Source organism: Eptesicus fuscus, chromosome 22, assembly GCF_027574615.1.
Source record: "Eptesicus fuscus isolate TK198812 chromosome 22, DD_ASM_mEF_20220401, whole genome shotgun sequence".
Taxonomy (NCBI): domain Eukaryota; kingdom Metazoa; phylum Chordata; class Mammalia; order Chiroptera; family Vespertilionidae; genus Eptesicus; species Eptesicus fuscus.
The window spans coordinates 23,375,669-23,400,137 of NC_072494.1; the positions used below are offsets into that span (position 1 = coordinate 23,375,669).

General features: G+C 58.4%; 1 protein-coding gene across 2 annotated transcripts in view; it reads left to right on the plus strand.

Annotated features, from left to right (window-relative positions):
- The window catches only part of QSOX1 (quiescin sulfhydryl oxidase 1), a 39,243-nt gene that overhangs the window by 1,694 nt on the left and 13,080 nt on the right, over nt 1-24,469 (plus strand). For both annotated transcript variants that reach the window (XM_054711861.1, XM_054711860.1), the window contains exons 2-7: nt 7,769-7,869; nt 16,010-16,055; nt 16,511-16,613; nt 18,409-18,499; nt 20,965-21,110; nt 22,710-22,844. In XM_054711861.1, the coding sequence (XP_054567836.1) occupies nt 7,769-7,869; nt 16,010-16,055; nt 16,511-16,613; nt 18,409-18,499; nt 20,965-21,110; nt 22,710-22,844 (622 nt within the window). The remainder of the gene's footprint in view (nt 1-7,768; nt 7,870-16,009; nt 16,056-16,510; nt 16,614-18,408; nt 18,500-20,964; nt 21,111-22,709; nt 22,845-24,469) is intronic.

Genomic DNA, 24,469 nt, shown 5'->3' on the forward strand with positions numbered 1-24,469 from the left:
GGGTACCAAAGAAACCATGGGGCCCAGGGAAGTTATTTCTAAACGAAACCAATAAACCATTTTACCTCCAGTTTACATGTAGACACTTGTCTGCATGCCTCTCTGGTCCCATCACCTGAAGGCGCCATTTCTCAGCAGCTCTTCACACTATGTCAGTGATGTCAGCACGTCTGATTAGGGCAGGAGGGAGGAAGAATGTTGAACGTGGAACTGGAACACCTTAGGGGACATCAGGGGCTTAGGAGACTTTGTGGGCCTGAACATCATCAAAATCCTGAGATCAGGTTCCACTTTGAGGCCATAGGTCCTTAGGGGCCGCAGATGGACTCAACCTAGAAGAGTCTCCTATCCTGCCAGTGCTTAACTTCCAGCTGACTCAGGTGTTCGGCCTCTTGCAACCCAGACTTTTCCAATGGATTGCACAGCAGGTACTGACCCAACCGACTTCTGGATCAGGGTTGCCACTTCCAAAAGGGGTCTTTTCCCCAGTTCATAGAGTGACAGTCCCTAAAAAATAAAGCGGGGGCGGGAAGGGCAAAAGCAAAACGTAACATCAGAAAGGAAAAGGGGAGCGTTGAAGTCTGTAGAGGTGAGCGACTAGGTGGACAGGGGGGTGTCCTGTGAGTGGCGGGAGTGAGGCAGCCCCCTAAGCAAGATCGTGTCGGGAAGGTCACTGGCCCGAACCTGCCGTGGCGGAGCATGCCCCCACTCCAAGCCAACAGGGTGTTTCCTGGGGAGGCCCTGCTGAGAAGCCAGGTTGCCCTCCCCTCCTCTTTGTTCTGAGGTTCCTTGAGAAAGTTTGGTTGTGGGCCAGCAAAGGGCTGCTCTCTCACCACCCTGGGCCACGGGAGGGTGGCCCCTGGCCTCTGCTCCCTGCCCATGGTATGACTATCTTGGGTAGGAGCAGCAAGACGATGGAAGGTTGTGGGGGGAGAGAAGAATTTTGCCACCCTGCCCAGCTGGCCTCAGGCATTTCATCGGACTGGCTAGGGCTCATTTCTTCAGGGACCTGTGGGGTAGGTTCTCCGGGGCAGTGGTTGCCCAGGGGCAGAGCGCTGAGGACCTGGCTCACCTCGTTCTCGTCTGGAGCATCTCTTATTTGCCTCACGTATGTTTGGGAAATTGAGTGTGTTATTTTAGACCTTCATTACTCTTCACCGGCGAATCAGTCAGCAAATATTTGTTGAATGACCTCTGTGCACAAAGCATAGTTTGCATTGCATTTGCGGGAAATGAACTACACGTGGCAGGAGAACTGGCACCGGGAAAAAGCGGTGTTTGAAATGGGCCAAAAGCTGCTCAGTCATTTCTTTTTTAAAGATTTTTAAAATTCTTACCTGAGGACATGTTTTTTTGTTTTTTAAAATTTTATTATTTTATTACTTTATTTATTTATTTTTACAAGTATTTAACTTTTAATATAGGTAACATTTTCACAACAAATTGAACTAACATATGACATTAGATACTTGTCAATAACATTTTGAACAATAAGGAAAAATTAATTACTATGAAAATAATGTGTAAAACTCAAGTGATTTAAATGCCACAACTTAAAAAAAATATTTTACTTTAGAATCAGATATTCTAATTGTTTTAAACAAATAGTATTTTGGACTATTTAATGAAATAAGAAAATATTTTTTTCTCTCTCTTTATTTTTTTTCTGAGTTAGGGTGGGCTCTAGACCCAGTGCTGGTGTCTTCCCCCCCCCCCCCACCCCTTTATTGATTAAGGTATTACATATGTGTCCTTATGCCCCCATTGCCCTCCCACCCCCCACTCGTGCCCTCATCCCCCCTGTTGTCTGTGTCCGATATGGTTTCTTTCTTTTTTTTTTTTTTTTATGCTCTACTGTTTGTTTCTTTTTTATTGGTTTTAGAGGGAGAGGGAAGGAGAGAGAGAGGGAGAAACATTGATTGGTTGCTTCCTGTACACACCCTGACTGGAGATCAGACCTGCAACCCGGCTATGTGTCCTGACTGGGAATCGAACCTGCCACCTTTCAGTGCACAGGACGACGCTCCAACCAACTGAGCCACACAGGCCAGGGCACTGAGTCATTTCTTGTTGCAGGAATTCAGGGAAGGGGAAAGTCACAGGAGGCTACCTGGTCACCAGAGGCCTTCCTTCAAGCAGTTATGAATGACTCCCCTGATGCCAGGCACTTTGCTACAGGCCACTGTCCTATATAATCTTTGTGAGATATGTCTGAGCAGTAGGTACTGTCTTTTATCATAGATGCTAGAGGAGGTCCTTGAACCCAGCTCTTCCTGACTTTCCAGAGCTTGGGCCAGGGGAGAGGTGCGGGGAGGAGGAAGGAAGGGCCAGGTGGGATATGGCCTGGGCAGAGTTGTGGAGGTGAGACCCCGATGACTGAGTGGTGGTGAGCAGTGTTGGTTTGCCTCCCTTTCTCTTCCAGGGCACAGACCAGCCCTCCTCCACGTACCCCTGCGATGCCTAGCACAGAGCCTGGCACGGGGCAGGAGCCCACTGGACACTCGTGCAGGCCAGTGGCATGAGCCTCACAGGACTCATGTGAATGTGAGTGACCGAGCCTTCAGCTGGTTCTGTGGTTCCTCCTGACTCAGACCTGGGGTGTCAGCCCGGTGTGTGAAGGGTAGGGAAGGTATTTTGTGCATCTCGTGACCTCACTACCCATAAGCCTGCCCCAGGGCGGAAGGGACGAGGCGGTGACCTCATAGTACTGGCTGACTCGCTGTGTCAGGACAATTCCTAGACACTTTGGTGGGGCTCTAGTTCTGACCACCCGACCTGGCTGGCTCTGGGTGGGTCTGGCCTCTGCCTCAGTGGAGACCCAGGCTTGCTTAACACCCACAGGCCTCATGGCCATTTTTCTCGCCGAGTGTTTGCCATGTAGCAATCTACATGGTGGAAGGGACATGAGATAACACCAACCCGGGCCCTCGTTTGAAGGAAACGGAGGCCCAGAGAGGAGATGTGTGGGGCTCTTCTCCTCCTCGGCCAGTTAGAGCTCCAAGCAAGTCTTGTGACCCTGGGTCCAGTGCCCCTTCCTGGGCTTGTGAGTGGGGCAGGGACATTGCTTGGGACCTCAGAAGTACCTTATCACCCCCTTACCACAGAGTGTCCCTTCAGCCACCCCCCCAAGTCCACAGCTGTCCAGGTCACGCTTGCCTCCCCACGCATCCCCGCGGCATCTGCTCATTTTCCCTCCTGCTAGTGGAGAAATGACTTGGCCAGGGCAGTCACCGCACTGGGAGGTTTTTCCTCCCCAGGAGCAGGGCTGGACTGATTCTGCGGATCTTGCGGTGTTAGGCCTGCAGGTGATGGTATTTAAGTCACCTGCCGCTTTAAAAAGCCTCTCTCACCGGCTCCGTGCCTGTGGCAGGGGTGCACTTTGCTTCACACGGAGCACCCAGAGGAGGTCCTCTCCACTCCTGTGCTGTTACTGGAGTGATGAATAGTCAGGCCCACGGTGATTCGTGCAGACCAGATCTTTATGTCATTATGGCTCACTGAGGTATGGACATGGATATTCCTGAGAAACATTCCTCAGCCAGGACTCTCCCAGCACCTGACCGGCCCCAGCCTCTCCCTCTCCCGCCCCCCGGGTCTGGGGCAGGTAAGAAGAGGCCCTGGTTCCGTTCCTGGGAGGGACGGGGAATCAGGCTTAAAGAGAAGGAGGCAAAGACCGCCCAGGGGCCGGGAGCTCCCAGGAATCCCCTGTCCTTACCACCAACCCCACCCTCCCTGAGCCTCCTGGTAGGGAAGCCAACAGAGCAGCTCTCTGTTCGGTCCTGGGCCCTCTTGAGACCAGCGGAGGGGCTCCCTTTCCGGGTTCAGATCCCAGACTCCCCGTGGATTGGTTGTGTGCCTGGGACATGGTATTCTAATCTCTGTTTCACAGTCCGGGAAAGCAGGGCTCGAGATAAGCACCTTAACTTTGCTCAAAGGGTAGTTACGACCATTAAACTCGACCAGTAAGGCCCATGGTAAACCCTCAGGCACATAATATCATTCTCATCCGAGTAAGAGCTGAGTCTGTGATATCGACCCTGTGAGCTACAGAGACGGGTGCGGAACCAGCCGACAAAGCTGGCTCTTACCGTTCCCTCTCTCCTGGAAGGTTGTGATGGAGCAGACAGTGAAGACACAGAGGTAGTGTCCTGACCCCGGGGAGGCGAGCCTGGGAGCCCCGGGACAGGTGGAGGCCTCTCAGTCCCTGTCCTTGCTTGTAAAGCGGGGACATGACAGCACCTCCGGTGGCGGCCGTGGAGTGGGACCGCCTGGGTGTCTCCTGGGTGCTCACTGAGCGCCACCTTTCTCTTCTCTTCCCTCCCCTCCCCATCCCTTCAGAGTCTTGGTGCCCCAGCGGGCAGCAGGCACTGACTCCGGCCCGGGGGATGCTGACTTGCGTTCTTGGCGAGGAGCAGGGCAGTCGAGGCCTGTGGTCCTTGGCCACCCTGCCCGGCCCTCCCCGGCGGAGGGATGCGACATTGCCCCTCAGCTCTGCCCTTCTGTTTGATTCACTTGCCGACTCTTTTGAAAACAGCCGGGCCTCTTCGGCGGGTCTCCCCGCACAAGGGGAACAGGGCCTTAGATGTAGAGCAGGAGCCAGGCCTCCTGTATGCCCGGTGGCCATCGGGGTGACCTGCGCTTCCCACCTTCCAGGGGCCTCATTGGGGCAGCCTGGAAGCCTGGGTGCTCGTTCCTGTGACCCGGGGCAAAGCCCTGCACCTGGGCCGCTCTTCCTCCTGCGTTTGCAGGTGCCTGGTGTTAACCTCACCCCCTCTCTGGACCTGAGGCTACACTGAGGCTGCACAGGGCAGCTGGGAGCCCGCCCTAAGCACCTACCGTGTGCTAGGCCGTGGGGACACAGAAATGAAAAGACATTTAGGGATGGACAGGGTTGTAGGCATGTGGTAGGAACACAAGCAGAGCCTTGGGCCTGTAAGGCAGCTCTTCCTGCGGGGGTTCGGGGGCGGGGGGCGGAGCTGAGTGTTCCTGACAAATGGAAGAAAAGCTCAACCTTTGGGGGAAGTGGAAAGAGGGGGCTCGGTGGGCAGGGGACACGTGGAGAATGGCCTCGGGGCTGTAGGTTTCCTGCTAAAGGCAATCGGGGAATTCCACCGGAGAATCCCGAGCCGAGAGGGGCGTACCACGTGGACAGGTAGAAAGGCTCGCTTGGTGGCTGGTGGGCTGCTGAGAGCAGTGTCTGCCCTGAGAAACTCGCACGAGCTCAGTAGCCGTGGCGGGTGGGTTAGTGGTGAGGCGAGGGAAGAACATAGGATGGGGAGGAGATGAGGAGAGACTTGGGAGGGAGGGTGGACAGGATCCGGAGGCTGGCTGGGTTCCTGGATCTGTGTGGCAGACTGCCTGACTCTGCCCCGTCCAGTGGTGCCAACACCCGGCGGGTAGAGTGTCCGGGAGGGCCAGGCCGGAGAGATGCTGCCCTGAGCACGGCCCGTTTGTGCAGGCGGCTCAGCAAGTGACTTAAAGCCGAAGCGTGCACACCAGCTTGCAGATATTTGGATAAACGCCAGCTCATGTGCCAGGGGAGCCGAGAGCGCTCCCCAAAAGAGCAGTGGGGGTTGGGGAAATGGCATGTCAGGACGTGGCCCACCTGTCTCTGCTAAGCACTTTCACTAAACACGATCCCTCTCCCCCCTCCACCCCCACTCACTGCCTCCCGCCAGGATTCCAGAAGCTTCAGTGCCAAGAGTGGATTGCCGGCAAGAAAGGAAGAGGGGGGAGCAGGGACCGGGAGGGAGAGGGTGTTGTTTCAGGCCTGCCTCCAGGCCCCAGGCCCCTCCCTCCTGTCCCCGCAAGAAGGACCAGCTTAGTTGCTACCAGTCTTGCCTTTGAGGGCTGGGTCAGCGTTGTCAGGGAGGAGTCCTGCCTCTTCCTGCGTCTGGCCTGTCTCGTGGAAGTGAGCCTAACGCTCCACCCTTAGGCATAACATGTTCTTGGGAGCGCTGATGCCTTCTGAAGTAGGTTTTTCAGACATCGTAAGGGACGGGTTCGGGGTGAGGTAAGAGATCCTGGCAAAGCCATGATTCTCAGGGATGTTATTCAGACACTAGAGGCCCAGTGCACAAAATTTGTGCACAGGGGGATGTGTCCCTCAGCCCAGCCTGCACCCTCTCCAATCTGGGACCCCTTGAGGGATGTCTGACTGCCCGTTTAGGCCCGATCCCAGTAGGATTGGACCTAAACGGGCAGTCAGACATCCCTCTCACAATCCAGGACTGCTGGCTCCCAACTGCTCACCTGCCTGCCTTCCTGATTGCCCCTAACGCTTCTGCCTGCCAGCCTGATCACCCCCTAACCACTCCTCTGCTAGCCTGATTGATGCCTAACTGCTCTCCTGCCAAACTCTTGGACCCTAACTGCCCTCCCCTGCAGGCCCGGTCACCCCTAAGTGCCCTCCCCTGCAGGCCTGGTCACCCCTAACTGCTCTCCCCTGCAGGCCTGGTCCCTCCCAACTGCCCTTCCCTGCTGGCCATCTTGTGGCATCCATCTTGTGTCCACATGGGGGCAGGATCTTTGACCACATGGGGGCAGCCATCTTGTGTGTTGGAGTGATGGTCAGTTTGCATATTACTCTTTTATTAGGTAGGATTAGTAATTTGCACTTAATGGGTACTGGGTGACCCCTCTACTCCCCACCCCACCCTGTACTCCAGGAGGGGTAGGGCCCCATGGGGAGCACACGTGCCGCCAGGCAGCTTCCTCCTTCATGCATCTGCCCAGAGAGCCGGGGCTCCAGGTGCTGTGGGAGTCAGCCCCACCCCTCCAGGCAAGCGCTCCCAGGACCCCTGCTCCTCTTCTTCAGCCATCTGGTCTCCCTCAGAGGGTCCCAACCCACTGCTTCTCGTGTTGCTCCACCTTTCCTGTCAGGTCCATGCTTAGTCCCCAGGGCAGGTCTCTCCTGTCTCCAAACTCCTCCAGAGCTCTAACAGACGGCATGGCACCAGCCCGTTGCCACCTCGTCCTTCCTGTGGCTTCACGTGTGTATCTTTCCTTCCAGCGGAGCAGCCTCATAGTAACGGGGAACGTTGGTGGGTGTTTAAGGGGCACCTTGACCTTGAGTCGGAGCTCTGGAGGCCTGCCTGGTGGATGAGTTTGTTTTCTGTTTCCCAGATCCTGGCTGTGGCCCAGGACGGTGCCATCATTCTCTCTGCCCATAAATGACAAGGACTTGCAGCCTGGGGCCTGGTGCTGGGCAGCTGCTAATCTCCTTCCAGACTCTGACCTCAGGGCTCTTTCCCTGTGGTTCCTCGATCCCCTGAGCCTTCCCCTTCCTCCCCGGACTTCCTGCCTCCCTCTCTGGCTGGGGAGCCGGCGCCCACCCACCCGAGCTTGTGTCCCACCCACCCGAGCTGGGCCGAGTGCCAGTTCCTCTGGTCAAAAAAATGTCTCCGCGGGTCCCCTGGGAAATTTCAAACTTCCTGAGGCATGTTCTCCGCCCGTCTAGAACTGGTGCTCTGTGGAGGGCTTTTCCCTGCAAGGCCATCTCCCTTCAGCCCCCATCTCCCTTCAGCCCCCCGCCCCCAGTTAGGGGGAGCACAGATGCCATCACAAGACAGCATTGCTTGTGCTGTTTAACTGTGTCCTCAGCACAAGCTCGATGCATAACCTGACTGTACCAGAGGGTCTTTTCTGAGGAAGGGGGCCTTTCTCATAGGGGCTTTGGGGGCGGGAGGGGGTGGGGTGCTGCACTGGAGAGGTGAGCAGGCCGAGGTGCCAGCCCCTCTTCCTCCTCTGGCTGTTTCTGTCCTTTCAGACTGGAGGCCGGCGCTGAACCTCGCTGCCCTGGACTGTGCTGACGAGACCAACAGCGCAGTCTGCAGAGACTTCAACATCCCCGGCTTCCCGACTGTGAGGGTGCGTGACGAGGAGCGGGGAGCGGGCCTGGGGGCCGGGGGGCGGGGGTGGGGTTGGGGGGAGCAGCTGCCAGCTCTGAGCTTCTCTGATGCTCCTGGTCTGTTTAGATCCCAGCCGCTGAGACACCGTAAAAGGCAGAAAGGGATGTGAGTTAGGAGGCAGAAAAGAAAGAGTCTCACGCAGTCTGGCTAGTCCCCTTTATAAGGGAAGGGGGTGAGGGAGGGCGGATTTCGGCTGTGAAGACATTACCCCCCGGGCTGGTGAGAGCTCCCAGCTGCCGGGGGCCTCCTCCCAGTTCCTCTGCCTCCTGACCGCCCAGCTCTGGAGGTCTGATCTCACCCTAGAAAACCAGGGTTCAGGCGCCGACTCGTCCGTGGCAGGATCAGACTCAGGTGGCCCAGTGGCCCAGTGGCCCCCCAGAAGAGGGCCCCAGGGGCAAGCCTCATCTTCATCAGACAAGTGCCTTGAACCCCAGTAGCTAGGAAGTGACTTGTCAGGGTAGCCTCACCCCACGGTCACAATGCCGACGTGCCTTGGGTGGCAGGGATCTCCATCACGTCACAAGGCTGGTGGCACACCCAGCACACGCGGCCCTGTCACCATCACCACAGCTCTGGCTCACAGGAGCGAAGGCCTTGCCCACCAGCCAGCCACTAACATCCGAACACCGTCCGAGGCTCTCCCCGGGAGGCCTGAGAGCCCGAGCAGCAAGGCTGTCGGATCTACCTAGCACCCTCCCCAGGGCGCAGGCCAAGGCTGCAGCCGAACCTCTGTCTCTAACTCCAACTCTAAATAGTCGGCCTCCTCCCACCACAATGGCGTCGAGAAAAGCAGTTTCCTCTAAAGCCACTAACAATCATCACAAAAGGCCTCTGGACGCTGAACGGCCAAGCACTGTCCCCAGAACCAGCTATCTCTGCGCTCAGGGGCTTTGCGTTCCCAGCAGAACCGAGAGCCACAGCTCGGCCCAATTACTCCGTTCGTCTGGGCGCCAGGCCCAGACTCCAGCAATGTCCAGCTCTGACTCCGTGCGACCTTTCTGTTCCTCGGGGTTCGGGGATTCCGCGGCCATGGAGCTCCCTCCCGCCCGGCTGTGACCACTTAGGGTCAAGGCCGATGCCCGGTCAGCGGAGGCCAGGCTGGTCCGGGGAACAGCGTGGCGAGCCAGCCGCTCCGGCCCTGTCATTTAGAGGCGGCAGCAGAGAGATTGTTCATAAATCATCCCTTTCCAGTTAAAACATCTCCCTGGCAGGGCCATGCCCTATCCTTGGCCCCAAGATATGGAACTGAAAATATTGAAAATTTCTCCAGGGGAGAGGACGGGCCACTCTGCTCCCTGCCGGGCCAGGGTGAGCAGCTCTGTGGGCGCTGTGGGAGCCAGCGCGGCGGCAGGGAGTCCTCCCGGGATGGGGGTGTGGGGCCTCAGCCCAGGGAAAGGGCCTGGCACTGGCACCGTGGCCAGGTCAAGACACCCTGTGGGGGTTCTGTGGGGCCTGGCCCGTGGGCTTTCTGTTTCTGCCTGGGAGAGGCTGGGCTCAGTGGTTGTGAATGAGGCGGCCAGGCAGCCAGGACGTCTAAAAGCTCCTCGGTGCCTACCCAGGTCACGCAGCACACGCAGCCCGAATGCCTCGAGTGATTAATCATCTCCTGAACCGCCCCGCTGGCTGTCAGCCAAGGCCCTGACCTTGCCCTGCCTCCACACGGGCAGCGCCTGGGTGGCCGGGCCGGTAGTCATCTGCCCATTTCTTAAGAGCCCCAGAGGCAGTGGTGTGACCTCCCTGCCTCTCCCGAGGAGCCCGAGGTCAGTTTCGGCAAGGAGAGTGCTCGGTGCCCTGAGCTTGGGACTCTAGCTTGGGTGCCAAGCTCCTGGCGGGTCTCTGCTCTAAGTCCCTGAGCAGAGGCGTCCAGACATGGTTAGTGTGCCCTGCAGTGAGGCGTGCACACTAACAGAGACCAAGAAGGTGGTGTCTGTTACCACGGAAACAGATGTTTCATGAAACAGTATTCTCAGTGCTGTACACATGGATCCTTTCTGTTGTGTATATTTTTATTTGTTACTGATTTCAAAGAGGAAAGGAGAGGGAGAGAGAGAGAAGCATCAGTGATGAGAGAGAATCATCAATTGGCTGCTTCCTCTATGCCCCCCATTGGGGACGGAGCCTGACCTTGGGCATTGCCCTGACCGGGAGTCGAACTGTGGTTCATGGTCAACACTCCACCCCTGAGCCACCCTGGCTGGGCTGTTCTGTTTATTTGTTAAAAATACTGTGCCTCACCAAATTGACTTTACAACCGACGGCTAGATGGCGTTTAGTGTTTGGAAAACACTACTCCAGCAGATTCCCGATCGGCAGAGGTTCCGGCCGGTGGGCAGCGTGCCTGCTGTGTGCCCTGGAAAGAGGTGCAGACCCAGCGGCCGGCCCGGCCGGCGCACGGCCAGAGAGAGCCCCGTCGCCCTGTCGGCTGCCCCCTGGGGACCGGAGCTGCCCTCACTCCTACCCTCCCGGGCTGCGAGGGCACCAGGAGAAGGACACGGGTGGAAGAGGGGAAGAGCGAGTTCCGGATGGGACGGGGACAGGCCCACACAGGCGTCCGGCCACCCCCAGTGACATAGGTCATCGCCCCATGTGTCACTGTCTCCCTCCTCTGCCTCCTGCCCTTTGTCACCGTGAGCAAACAGGGAGCTTCCACCAGGCCAGCCTGTTTGGCAAACACCTGGCGCAGCCGGGCGGGCCCATCAGACTGGAGCCGGAGCCCAGCTGGGAGAAAACAAAAGTGCAGGGCGGGACTGGTTCCCAGCAGGCTCTGGGCGGCGCTTGGCACCGGAGGCTGGGACTTCTGGGGGAAAGGGCTTTGCCATAGGCCACAGGGCTGCCCCCCAGTAGGTAATGGACCAGGGCCCTTGGTGGCCAAAGGCCTGGTGGGATCGAGATGACCGGGACCGGCAGCCCTGGGGTGGGAGAGGACAGACGTCTCCCCTTTGCAAGATTCGAGGAGATAATGGACGTGGCTCCACTGCTTTCCGTATGTGACCTGGGAATGCCCCAGCCACAGGCCTCAGTTTCCCTGTCGGTAAAAGTGGGATGATAATAGCCACCTAATAGATTGTTGCCAAGTGTGACGTGAGGTCTTCCGTGTGAGGTGCTGGGACATGTGGTGTGACTTGGTGTTCGCGAAACGCTGGTTGTCTTCCGTCCCGCTGCCCCGGGCCTCCTGGTGGCTCCGCGGTGGGCACTGCCCTGGAGGCAGTCTGTCCATCAGCAGCTGTTGCGTGAGTGTTTGCCGGGTGCACAGCACGTGCTCACCATTGTGGGAGAGGCCAGGAACCGAGAGGCCGGACACGAAGGTCCTGCCCCCAGGGACACAGAACTCGCCATCGAGTCGCCAGGCAGTGGGTGGTGTGTGGGCAGCGAATGCTGGGGCTTTGCTGGCTCACTGAGCTCTTTCCCTCGAGTATCAGCGAGGGTTTCCTGTGAGAGGGGAGCTTCTGCTTGGTGCTGAGGGACGGGTGGGGTTGGGCCAGGAGAGAGGAGTGTGGGCAGGGTGGGCGGTGAGAGCCAAGGCCTGTGTGGGAAGGATGTGGTGTGCCGAGAAGACTGGTCGGGCCAGAGCGGAGGCTCACGCGCAGGGCTGAGGTCATGCCAGGAAGGGGGGAGCCCAGTCATGGCAGGTCCTTGCATTCAAGGCTGGGAGTGCGGACACCCGGTCGGATGGCGTCTGGGCCGTTACCTTGTGTGGCTCCTGCTAGAGGGTGTGATGTCAGGCGGGGACAGGACTAGGAAGGTGTCACCTGCCCCTCTCTGGGAAAAGGAGAGGGCCCTCACTCAGCAGTCCCCTGCCCTTCCGCCATCTCCTCCGCTGACTGTCCACAGCGTAGGAATGGCTACGCTTGCAGATCCTCTGGGCTCGCCTTGAGGTATTTGGGGCCTCAGTTATATTTCTTAAAACCTGTTCTGAAAGCTTGGCTTCCATGCCATTGATGCTCACCACTAGAAAGTGTGCTTCCTACCCAGCCCTGGTTTGCCCCCACAAGGCAGTGGCTCCTGGTTGGATTGGTAAAGGTCTCCCCGAGGCCAGCAGGTCTCCTGCCTGTGGGGAGATGCGGGGACTCCCCGCGGCTCCGAGGTTGAGGAAGACAGACGCTCCTGTGTAAGCGGCGGGAGGAGAGGGGCCGGGTGCTGACTGCTCCCAGGGAAGAGAAAACTCGCTGCCGGAGCCCTAATTGCCCGTTTCCGCAGCGTGCCTTGGGCAGGGCACACGCCTCCCACAGCTGCTGTAATAAGAGGACAGAAATGTGCCCGGACCAGATTTTACTGTGACTTTTACGTGCGCCTCCAAGATGATCAAAGGGCAGAGACTCTCAGTGTAACTGAACAGGTGTCTCTGAGTAACGTCCATGCCCCGGTCGCTGTGCCCGGCACAGTGGGGCTGCAGAGATGAACACGCTGTGGGCAGTCCTGCCCCCCAGGCGGGGAGGTGGGCAGGCGGGCGGGTGGGAGTTCAGGTTGAAGTCCATTGTAGTGAAGTGGAGGGAAGGGGGGGGCGCAGTGGGAGCTAAGCCTGGGGTCAGGTCAGGTCCTGGGAGGTCTCGAATGTGGTGAGCTGGACATTATTCATTGGCAGTGAGGAGTCAGGGAAGAGATTGGAGCAGGGACACGATCAGACCAGAATTCTGCCTCAGGGAAGTTAGCAGCGTGGCAGCGAGGAGGATGGCCGGGGAATGAGAGGACTGAGCGTGTTTAAACTGCTGAGGGCGGGCACCAAGTGAGGACGGGGCCAGGAGCTAGGGGGCCAGCCCTGGTCTGGACAAGGCGGCTGGTCTAGAGGACTGTGGAGGAGGGTTCACAAAGGTCAAGTCCACAGAACTTGCCAGCTGACTCGGGGAGGGGCTGTGGGAGAGGGCAGTGCCGGGAGGAGGAACATCACTGGGTGAGATGGGAACAGAGGTGGAGAAACAGGTTGGGGGAGGGGTGACTCAGTCTCAGAAAGGGGGGTGTTGCCCCGACCCCTGTGGGGAGGACACCAGGAAGAAGCAGAAGTCTAGGACCTCGAGGACCTGAGACAGAGGGATCGGATGGCAAATCACTGAGACAAAGTAGACGACATTGGCGAGGGGGACACTCCGGTTCGTTCGTTCCTTCACTCGTTCATTTGTTCACTCATTCGTTCAGGAGCGCAGGGGGAGCCCCTCGATGGTGACGCTGCCTCCCTGGGTTTGTAAGCAGAAGAGCGTCATAACCTGACCTGTGGCTGTGGCAGAGACTGTGGGCAGGGCATGGCGAGGGCTGCGGGCCCAGGAGCGGAGTCAAGGGCGAGACTGGGACAAGGGCGAGGGGAAGGCCGTGAAGGTGGCCAAGAAGGCCTGGTCAGTGTCAGGCCAACCGAGGGAGGGTGGTGACCCGGAGGCACAGGAGGGGAGTGTCGGGAAGATGTGGCACGAAAATGGCAAACCCTGGCCGTGGGGGGAGTAGGCAGTGATAGCATCAGACACGGCGGCGGGGGGCAGGAAGGCGGCTGGATGGGCCAGAGGCGGTCAGCTGAGTGCACCACCGCGGCCTGGCCCTGGGCACGGAGGCCGAAGGGAAGTGGGAGGAGGGACGCAGATTGCAGTTCGGTTTGGAGCTTTTGGCTGCGGGGACCAGGCAGTGCGGACCTGGGGAAGGAAGGAGGGCCGCCCTCTGTTCCCATGCTCCTTCCCCTCTGGTCCTTTCTCTTTAGAAAAGCCCACAACCGCTTTGATTAGGAGGATCCGCATCCATCGGTCGGCACAGGGGAGAAGCTGGCGGAAAAGGGGGAAAGAGGGGAGATTAATTGATAGGAAAAGTTCCTAAGGAGCTCAAGGTGACGTGGCTCTAGGTCAGTGGTCGGCAAACTCATTAGTCAACAGAGCCAAATATCAACAGCACAACGACTGAAATTTCTTTTGAGAGCCGAAAACCGACTTCTGCGCACGGGCCACGAAGTTTCAATCGCACTGTACGTGCGCGCCCGCACGTGGTATTTTGTGGAAGAGCCACACTCAAGGGGCCAAAGAGCCGCATGTGGCTCGCGAGCTGCGGTTTGCCGACCACTATTCTAGGTGGATGGGAGCGTCTGAGGACAGAAGGGAAGGCGGGGGTGTGGGGGGGTGAAGCATAGGGGAAGGAGGTGGGCCCTCCCTGGAGTCCCTGCGTTCCCCTGGGTCACTCTCGCTAACCCCGGCTCCTGTCTGACTCCACGCCGCCCGCCCACCCGCGGCTGGGCCTTCAGAAGGTCTGGGAGGCTGCCTTTTGATGGAGGTAATGCCCGCCTTGTCTGATAAGGCGGAACCCGCTGCTGGTGAGGAAGAGTTGCTGTGCTCCTTTGCCGCAACCGAAGGTGCCAGCTGTAGCCCTGGGAACGCCAGCGGCGCCAGGCTTCGCGATGCCAGGAGTGTCTCCTGCCTGTGGAACAAGCCGCGGTCTGGTCTGTCTGTATGTAAAGGGGTGCCATCGCCATGGAAACCACAGCTGTAAGGATCAGCCCCTGGGTGACTGTGTGTGAGCACCCCGCACCACAGAGAGGTGCATTTTTAATTTTGTTTCTGAGACGCCATGTCAGCCCATGAACAACGCCTGCACATGCTTTCCTGTTTGATCTCATGTCACAGTCCAAGACATCGGTGATCGTTTTCTCCAGGGTTAGGCGAACATGTGACTTCGTGAATTCCACACGTGTTCAGTCCCTGCAAAGAACTCCATTAGAAACACTGAGCTGTACGTGGCACCGGGGGCGTCGGCTGAGCCAGGTGGGGCGTGGAGTGGACAGTACCAGTGGTGGTTCTCACCCAGAGTGGAAGTTTCCGTTAATGTTCTCGCGAGACGAAGGCGGTGCGTGGGGTTAGGTGCAGGTGAGGTCCCAGGGGGCAGGGAAGGTTGCAGGTGGGGAGAGATGGGCGGCTTCTCGCATCTCCGTTCCTCGGGTGGGGCAGGTGGCCTCGGGATTTGAGTGTTCTGCCTACAAACAAGGGCCAGGTGGTCCGTGTTCCCTGGTGTGTAAGAGGTAGGAACAAGGGGAGGGATGATGATGATGATGACGATGATGACATTTCGTGACCCCTTTACTGTATTTGCCAGGCACCGTACTAAGCTCTTTAGATGTGTTATCATTGACTCCTCGCAGCCGTTCTTCGAGGTCTATGGTGTCATCCTCGCTTTCATGAGGAGTCGGCTCAGGGAGGTTAATGATTGCCCAAGGTCACACAGCCGGGGTGTAGCAGAGCCAGGCCCGGAACCCGGCCCGGCAGACCCCGGGGCCTGCGCTCCACCACCAGCCGGGGGCAAGGCCAGCTGGCCACCCTGTTGGAGGCAGAGGCCAGAGGTGTTCACCGGTGGCCCCGGGGTCAGGGACCTCGGGAGAAGTCCTCTTCCCGGCCCGCGGGCTCTTTCCCGGCAGGTCCGTGGCTGTTGCCAGGACAACTGAACCGTGGCAGCTCTCTTACCTCCGTCTGTCTGTCCTCTCACCCAAGAGTGACAGACGGGGCCTGGAGTGTCATGTACATGGGAGAAGGGCAAAGCTGTGAGTCCAGTAGGTCTGTCTCGGTCGGACAAGACTTGTTTCTTCAGAGGCTCGGGCTCAGCCTTCAGCGGGACCGAACGGGGGGCGTCGGCTGAGCCAGGTGGGGCGTGGAGTGGACAGAGACAGCAGCCTCCGAGCCCCTTTCCCCAGACCAGGGACAAGGACCGGCGGCCTCCGCGGGCGGCTGACCTCACTTCCCTTTGTGTTCACGTGGGTCTGCGAGGGAAAACAGCCATGGTCTTCCTAGTCGTTCACGTAGCACATCCTCCCTCCCGGCTGTTCTGCTGGCTCTGGGGCTTTGTGAGGCCGTCCGCCTGCCGCCAAGCGTGTGGGCGGCGGCCTCCAGCCTCCGCGGTGCCTCAGGCTGTGGGTTAGGGGTTGGATGTGAGGACGGGGGTAGGGGGGTGGGAGGAGAGGGAAGGAAGTCCCCGTCCAGCTCCATCGGCTTTTCCACGTGAAGAAACTGGCGCTCACCAGCTTAGGTTCTTGGCCCGGAGCCGCCAGTTCCGTGAGCAGCCGGGTCTGAGCGCAGCTCCATGCGGCACCCCGTTGGCCCTCGGCCGCACCTGCCACTCACTGACTCTGCCCGTGTGTTTGTTTCCAGTTCTTCAAGGCCTTTTCCAAGAGTGGCCCGGGAGCGACGCTGGCAGGTGGGTGTCCCGGCTGCCGATGGCCTGTGGGCGTTGGCGACGGCTTCCTCTCCTGCCTCCCTCTGTCCCGGGGCCTCTGCTGGGACAGAAGCGCAGCCAGGTCTGCAGAGGGAGGAGCTCCCCGGCGGAAAGACGCGGTTGTGTTTTCCAGCTGCCCTTCCATATTGGCCTATCCAGGGTCCCGGGAGCGGGGAGGGTCCCCTGTTCCCAGGATCACCCTAAATGTCAGGGGTTGGCATCGGAGGTGCGGGCCCGACAGGAGGGCCTCGGGTCTGAGGGACTCTTTCCCGCCCCCTGAGGGAGGAGTTCCCTGCGTAGCGCAGGGCGGTGAGTACAGGGCAGGCCTGACACGCTCTGCTCTTCCTGGGCCCTTTGTTTCTGGGGGTGACGCTGACAGGGGCGCCGGACCCCCTCTCTCTCCTCACGCCCCTCCCCGTGTCCGTCTTCGTCCGCAGTGGCTGGAGCGGATATGCAGGCGCTGCGGGAGAGGCTCATCGACGCCCTGGAGACCCACAGTGCCACGTGGCCCCCCGCCTGCCCTCCACTGGAGCCGACCGGGTACGGGGTTCGGGGCAGGGTGGGCCCGGACCACAGGCCTAGAGGCGAGAGGGTGGTGGTGGTGGGGTAGCAGGGAGGGGACCCAGGTTGGTCCTGGCGCCTGTGAAGTGAAGGTGATTTTTTTTCTGAGCAGCGGCTGTGACTGGGGTGGGGTGAGACTCTGCTCCCCGGACTGCCGAGGGTCAGGCCCGCTGGCTGGGGGCCTGTCTCTGCGTCCCAGGCGGGCTTCCAGGATTGCCTCTTTCCTAAGACAAGGAGGTGCTGAAAATGCGCCGCGAGGGATGTGAGAAAATGAGAGACAGAGACACGATCATTTTGTTTTTTTTTTAATATATTTTATTGATTTTTTACAGAGAGGAAGAGAGAGGGATAGAGAGTTAGAAACATCGATGAGAGAGAATCATCGATCAGCTGCCTCCTGCACACCCCCTACTGGGGATGTGCCCGCAACCAAGGTACATGCCCTTGACCGGAATCGAACCTGGGACCTTTCAGTCCGCAGGCCGACGCTCTATCCACTGAGCCAAACCGGTTTTGGCGAGACACGATCATTGAGAAATGGAAGAAGTAAGCAGCAGGGTCCAGGCTTGGCCTGGGTGTTTCCTGGGGCCCACCCCACACCAGGACGACGTGCTGGGTCCACAGGGTCTCCGTGAGGCCCCCGGAGGAGGGGGACTTGGGAAAAACGAGGAGTCCTGTGAGTTGGGTTGGTAGGTGCAGTTGTCAACCTATAGGTCTTCCTCTCTGTGGACAGTTAGGACAACCCCCCCGTGGAACACGGGGACCAGTGCTGGAGCCCTGCCCAGTGACAGCACAAACGGACGTGCCAGAGAGGTGGGGGCCAGAGCCGCACCTCCTTCCACCCGCTGATGGGTACACTCTGGCCCCATCCCCGTTAGTGCCATCGCTAGGCTGGGCGCCAGTGCTGGCCCCACGTGGTGCCCTCTGTTCCGAGGTGATCGCCACCACATCACCGGTGGCGGGAACCCGGTTGTCAGGTTGGGGGCAGAAGGAAGACGTATGCCATGTCACCTGCATCTCACTGCGGGCCTCTTAGGCATGTGTGATATGTTCTGCTCTTACGTAGAGCTAGCAGACAAGTCATTTTTGTTTGTGGCATTTATTTTCTGTTGAACTTCGAGTTATGAAAGTAACCGGTAGCTTATTTCTCCGATTTGGGGACATAATAAAATGTGCCACCTTATTAATCTCCACCGGTGCTCAGTTTCCTCATCTTAAAACGAGGAGGTTGGATTAGATAGCGTCGGCGGGCTCCTGTGCCGAGGACTTTCCGGTTCTTCGGTTCCTTTCGTACGCCTTCTCTAGGAGAGGAAGGAGCAGATCCCCCGGTTGGTAGTGACTTGCCACAGATCAAGGCTCGTCTCTGGTGGGCACTCATCGCCAGTCTCTTAGGAGCCAACAGAACCCATATTCACTAAGCCTGGGCCTTACCCAGAACTTGGAGACAGCTGGCCTCCAGGTGTCCCTTCCCAGTCCTCCTCCCCAGGCCACCCCCTACTCTCTCCTGACTCGTAAAGAGACAGGATGGCGAAGCAGATCCACCAGGTGGGTGAGGTGAAGAACCAGGGTTCGGTAAGGGGCACCGTCCTTTGTGACTAAGGGTTTGGTTTACCCCCCCTGGAGCACAGGCGGGGGGCGGGGGGTGACCTCCAGGAAGTCTTGAGTCGAGGAGGTTGGTGTGTCTGTATTTGTAGCCCAGTGTCAGCTGGTGTCACCCGCACTTCTGCGTCATTCCCACCAGCTGTGGAGTGACGGCCAGCCTTGTCTCTTGCAGGCTGGAGGAGATTAATGGGTTCTTTGCAAGAAACGACGAAGAGTACCTGGCCCTGATCTTTGAAAAGGAAGGCTCCTACCTGGGTAGAGAGGTGAGCTGCCCTCGGGGTCTTTGTAACTCCTGGATACCCCTTGCGGGAGAGCCCAGTGAGTTCAGGAGCAGGGCTGTCCCCCAAATTCTTAGGTCTCTTTCACGTGCACTTATGAACCCAGCACTGGCCTGACCCCTGCTGGGAGAAACGGGAAGTGCAGGAGCTGGGTCTTTCTGTGTGTTTTTTCTTTCTTTCTTTTTTTTAATTTCTTTATTGATTAAGGTATCACATTTTTGTCCTCATCCCCCCATTCCCAGCCCACATCCCTCCCCATGAATGCCCCCACCCCCCTGTTGTCCTTAACCACTGGTTAGGCTCATATGCATGCACACAAGTCCTTTGATTGATCTCTCCCCTTTACCCCCATCCTCCCCTACCTTCCCTCTGAGGCCCGACAGTCTGATCCATGCCTCCTTGTTTCTGGGTCTGTTCTTGTTCATCAGTCTATGTTGTTCATTATTTCCCCTAGATGAGTGAGATGGGTCTTTCTGTTTTAAAACCTTTGTACATATTTTTCTTTTTTTAATCGAAGTGTAATCGACATGCAATATTACGTTAGCTTCGGGTATACAGCACAGTGATTTGACATTTGTGTACATTTTTAAGTCATCACCATAAGTCTAGTTACCATCTGTCACCGTGCCAAGTTAATACACCGTTTCCGACCACGCTATACGTTACGTCCCTGTGTCTGTTTTTATCTCCTTCATCGAAACCAAACGCGAGAAGACCTGCAGTTTGTTGAGCGTTGGCTTGGATTGCTGGCACACACAGTTGCTAATCGTCACGATTAACAATGACGAGCACGTAACATGTCGAAGGTCACACAGCCATTGACTTTGCAGCACAGGCCTTTTGAACCGGCTCTGCCTGCCTGCAGGGCCCGTGTCGTCTCCACACTGGCCCTCCTCTCATCCCGTAGAATTGGAGTGAAATATGTTGGGGGAGATAACATCAGAGATCATGCAGCCCTTCCTGAGGAAGTGGGGTCCCGCACAGGCAGGCAGTTACAGAACCAGGCGGGTTTGCAGTTCCGCTCCATCACTTACGTGCTGTGTCGTGATCAAGTTGCTCAACGTCTCTGCCGGTAAAGCAGTGGTAACTGCCTTTCTTCAGAGGATGGTTGGCAAAGTCAACCGAGGCAGCTTAGGAGAAGGGCCCGCTGAGTGGCTGGCACGGAGTGGGTGCGGGGTAAAGATCCAGTCCCCTGGCCTAATGCAGGGAGCTGTCCTTCCCGCCGCCGTGGACTAGGCCACGTGCGGGTTCTCCAGACGCAAAGGTGGGACGGGCCAGTGCACGGGAGAGGTGCCAGGGCAGCGCCCGGGGATGGAAGAGAGGTGGAGGGGGGCAGGTCAGCACCGCTGTTGGCTCTGAGTGGCTTTCCTCCTGACACTCATCAAGCTCAGCTGAGAGCTCTGCGGTGTCTGCAGGCCCTTCGCCCCGAGAAGGGAAGCACCGGGAGCTGTGTGGAGACATGCCTGACCCTCCCGGGGTCCCAGGCCAGGGGTCATGCCTGTCACATGCAAGTGACGGATACATGTTCATTGGGATCAGCTCTTCTCCCTCTCTCCCCCACGTCCCCAGAGTAACCAGGAACAGGGCCCCCTGTAGCCTGTCCATGCAGAGGTTCTCAGGGCTGGTTATTCATCTGAGAGGCCGGAGGGGGCGGGCCCAGGCTTTGCAGCCCGATTGCGCTCGCTGGCTGTGTGACCTGGAAACACGGGTTCACCTCTGAGCCTCCGTTTCCTCATCTACAATAGTTTCTTCTTCTTTTTTTTTTTTTTAAATGAATCCTTACAGCACCTACTGTTTGCTGGTCATTGTCACGAGCACGCTTATAAAATTAACCTATTCAGTCCTCTAACGTTGGTGTTGTTATTATAATTCTGCAAGCCAGGAAATTGAGTCGGGGAGAGGTTTAAGCCAGTGGGGCCAGGGTTCCAACCCAGGCAGCCTGGTCTGCGGCCGTTCCTGTTGCATGGTGATGTTTTAAAGACTAAATGAAGCAGCCTGTATACAGCACGTAACACATACCCAGTTGATGTTCGCTAAGATCCTTTTCCCCTTCCTACTTCTTTCTAAAGATAAAACCGTCATGACGGACTCAGTATGTTTTTCTGACTTGGATTATAGCTAGAAAACCTGATGAGAACAAGCGTAAAATGAACCCACGTTCCATTTTGCCTTTTACGAATTGCTTTCGTGGGGAAGAAGATGATGTTAAATTGGGGCTGTCCTGGGAGGTTCAGGGTGTGTGGCGTGCGCAGTTCCAGCCCCGCCCCCCCCGTAGGCAGTGTGTGGCTCTTGTTACCTCTGGCGTGGATTTGGTTGGTGGCCGGAGACTCTCACTCACCACAGTAGTCTATCATGTGAAAGGTGTGGAGTGGATGGAGCTGCCAGCCAGGTGCGTGCAGGGCTCCCTCTGCCCAACGGCGCGGCCCCCAGATGTCTGACTGTCTCTGCAGGTGATTCTGGACCTGTCCCAGCGCGAAGGCATTGCGGTGCGCAGGGTCCTCAACACGGAGGGCGACGTGGTGAGCAAGTTCGGCGTCACCGACTTCCCATCCTGCTACCTGCTGTTTCGGAATGGCTCTGCCTCCCGGGTTCCTGTGTGAGTGTGGTCTCTCTGCCCAGTCTCCTCCCTCCCTCCCTGTGCCCATCCCTCCTTCCTGCCCCGAGAGCCTGCCGCCCGGCCTTTCTCAGGGGCTGACAGTTCTTCCCCAGGAATCCTCTGAGGAGCCCATGGGCAGGCGAGAAGCGCCCTCTGCAGGAGAAGCCGGTGTCTGCCTGTGGGTGTGGGACGGTGTCTCCACAGCCAGGAGTTGGCCCAGAAGGCCGTCCTCAGACCCCAGCCCAGGCGTCCGGCCGCAGGCCCCTGGCACGCCCCGCGTGGTGCTTCGGCACCATCCCCACCGCAGCCCTGCCCCGTCCTCCCGCCTCTGTCCAGACAGACGCGTTGGCAGGCTGCAGGCCTGGCAGGCACTCAAGTGTGCCTGACCCTCCCTCCCTTTGGTTTTCTAATTGCAGAAAAGTTCATTAGGAGCCAGACAATAGCCAGTTCCAAAATGCCAAGAGAAAACAATCAGGCCACCCGCAGCCCCTGTCAGGCTCCCGCTGCTGAATGGCCCGTTAAATGGTGCCAGATGGTGCCTCGGTGCCCTCGCCGGGCCGATGATTGATGTCAGCCTGGCCCTGCCAGCAGGAGCTCGAGGGCCGGGAGATCGAGGCTCGCTGGAGGTGCCCAGTGAGCTGTCCCTCTGGGCCATTAGTGCCACCCCGCGCTGAGGCTGAGCAGGGCGGCCACTTGCCCCGCTGGCCCGATCACCAGGCAGCCTGGGCCAGAGGGTGTCAGAGCGCTCTGACGGGGGAGGAAGTACGGCAGTCACAGGGGACAGGAGGGACTCCTCCTCTGCGCAGGCCCAGAAAGCTCCCGTCCTGGCGGGGAGAGGGCATTGTTTCCTCACTGGGAGCTGGTGGAGGGGAAAATTGTTTGTGACGATGCTGCTTCCGAGCCATCTGCTCATTGATACACATCGGCCAGGTCAGCGGAGTGGAAAGCGATGCTTCCCGATGCCAGCTCCCCGGGTCCCCTCACACAGCTCCCCGGGGTCCCCTCACACAGCTCCCCGGGGTCCCCTCACACCGCCACTGTCCTCTCAGCCGCCTCCCCAGGGCCCAGGCCAGGGGACACCGCCTCCCCGTGAACTCCTCTCTATCAGGAGCGAGAAGGGAATCAAAAGGATTTGAGAACGTTACTGGTTTATTTGTTGCTAGTTTTTAAAAACCACCTATGAGACTTCCTTGACTTCCTTGGGGAGCAATGTCCCCCCCGGCAGGCACCTCAGAGCAAGTGTGTGAGCGGCAGCTTCCTTGTGTCATCGCCACTTTGCACCTTCGGTCTCTGGGGGAGGTGCCGTCCTGTCGCTGGGCAGGACCAAGGCCCAGAGGTGCTCGGCCCCACGCCCCTCAGGGCAGGCAAGCTGCGTTCCCACGTGGGACTTGTCATCAGCGTGAACAGTGAGCAGGAAGGTTGAGTGAGGCAGAGGTGCCCCGGCTTTGACCTCACTGTGGCTGAGACTGAACCAAGTGCACATATTTCTCAGTAAACGTTCTGTCCCATGAGCCCCTGCCTCCGCGCCTGCCGTGAGTTAGCTCCGGGTTCCGTGTGTCTGTACTCACCGCCTCCCCCCATGGCGCTCTTCCCTCGCAGGCTCATGGAGTCCAGGTCCTTCTATACCACCTACCTGCAGAGGTTTGCTGGGGCCACCCGGGAGGCTGCCCAGACCACGGTTGCGCCAATCACTTCGAATACGGTCGCTCCCACCGCGTGGAAAGTGGCAGACCGGTAAGGCCACTCGCTTTTCCTCACCCTTCCCCACCCCAGCCTTCCCTCCGCTCACAGACGCCCCTTCATACCACACTCTGTTCCTCGTCATGGGATGAGCACATGCCGTCCTAGCCCTGACCCCCGTGGCCTTTGGGGGCTCCCAGCTGCCGGCCATGCCCAGGAGAGCCCTACATGCGTGAGCAGCAGCATTTCCTTGTATCCTTCGAGATGGAATGAATGCTTCCCAACACCCACATTCCTTAAGCTTAACTCTATTTAAAAACAAGTAGAATCGGCTTGGAAAGATCATCCGTGGCCCCCAAACCAGCTTCCCACCCAGGCAGTGGTTTCTTCAGCAAGTGGTTTGGAGAGAGGGCTGCGTGCCAGGCGGTGTGAATGCAGATGGACAGGGAGATGGAGTCCCGCCCACGCGGTCCCTCCCCAGCTTCCTTCTAGGAAGGCGCCAACTTCACTTGAATGTTCTGGTGTCGGGGAGCTCACTGCTTTTTAAAAAAAAAAGATTTTTAAATTGACTTTTAGAGAGAGAGGAAGGGAGAGAGAGCGAGAGAAACATCAATGTGAGAGAGAAATCGATTGGCTGCCTCCTGCACACCCTCCCACCGGGGATTAAGCCCGCAACCGAGAATCAAACCAGCAACCTTTCGGTGCGCGGGGTGACGGACGCCCAGCCCCCTGCGCCACACGGCCAGGCGGGGAGCTCACTGCACTGTGAGGTGGCCCGTGTCTTCGAGCACAGTGGTAAGCAGGAGAAAGCTACCCTTCTCTCTGAGGTTCCGAGACGCCGCTCTTGCGGTAGAATTCCTGCTTTGGGGGCAGGGGGACAAGGCCGTCAACCTCCTGTGCTGACACCCAGCGGCAAACCAAGCGCGTTAGGAAGGCGGCCTCCGTGAAGGGGGCTGCGTGAGAGAACTGGGCGGAAGGCCATCTGATTCGCAGAAGAACTCTGCACCCCAGCCTCGGGGACTTCAGGGGCGGAAAGTGCTAATGTGGAGGGTTTTAGTAAACCAGGGGAGAAGGGAAGAGACCCCAAGAGGTTGGAATGGTCATTCTGATCATTCACGTTACGATTATTCAAAGCACGGAGATTGTCATCGGTGGCACTCACTGGCCTCGTGTGCCAAGCTTTGTGCCAGGCACCTCCCAGGCATTCTCTTTCTCAGTCATGAGGCCACTCCTTCAGGCAGCACACAAGACTGGAGAGGTAAACTGAGGCCAGGGACACCACGTGGAGCAGACAGGAGGTGGTCACAGTGCGCCCCCCCCCCCCCCCCGCCCCGTGAGCTGACCTTGTTGGCTCCTTACAACCATAGGGGGTAGGGTGACCCTGAGGCCCAGCGGGTAGAGTGAGTTGGCCCAGCTCCCGGAGGTAGCTCCCTGCAGAACTGAGGCCAGAACTCGGGTCTCGGGAGGCGGCTGGAGAAGCCGCCAGCACTCGAGGAGCCCTGAGCCCAGACCCCAGTGAGCCTCTGGGCCGGGGTAGAGCAGCCAGCTTGGCGCCTGCAGCCTTCCCCCGGCTGGGTCAGCAGGAGATGTGAGTGGAGCCCTGCCCGCCCCGCCTTGCCCAGCCCTTTCAGAGCCGTATTGTGTGGGACTGTCTGTCTGTCCCTAGAGGTCTTTGTTCA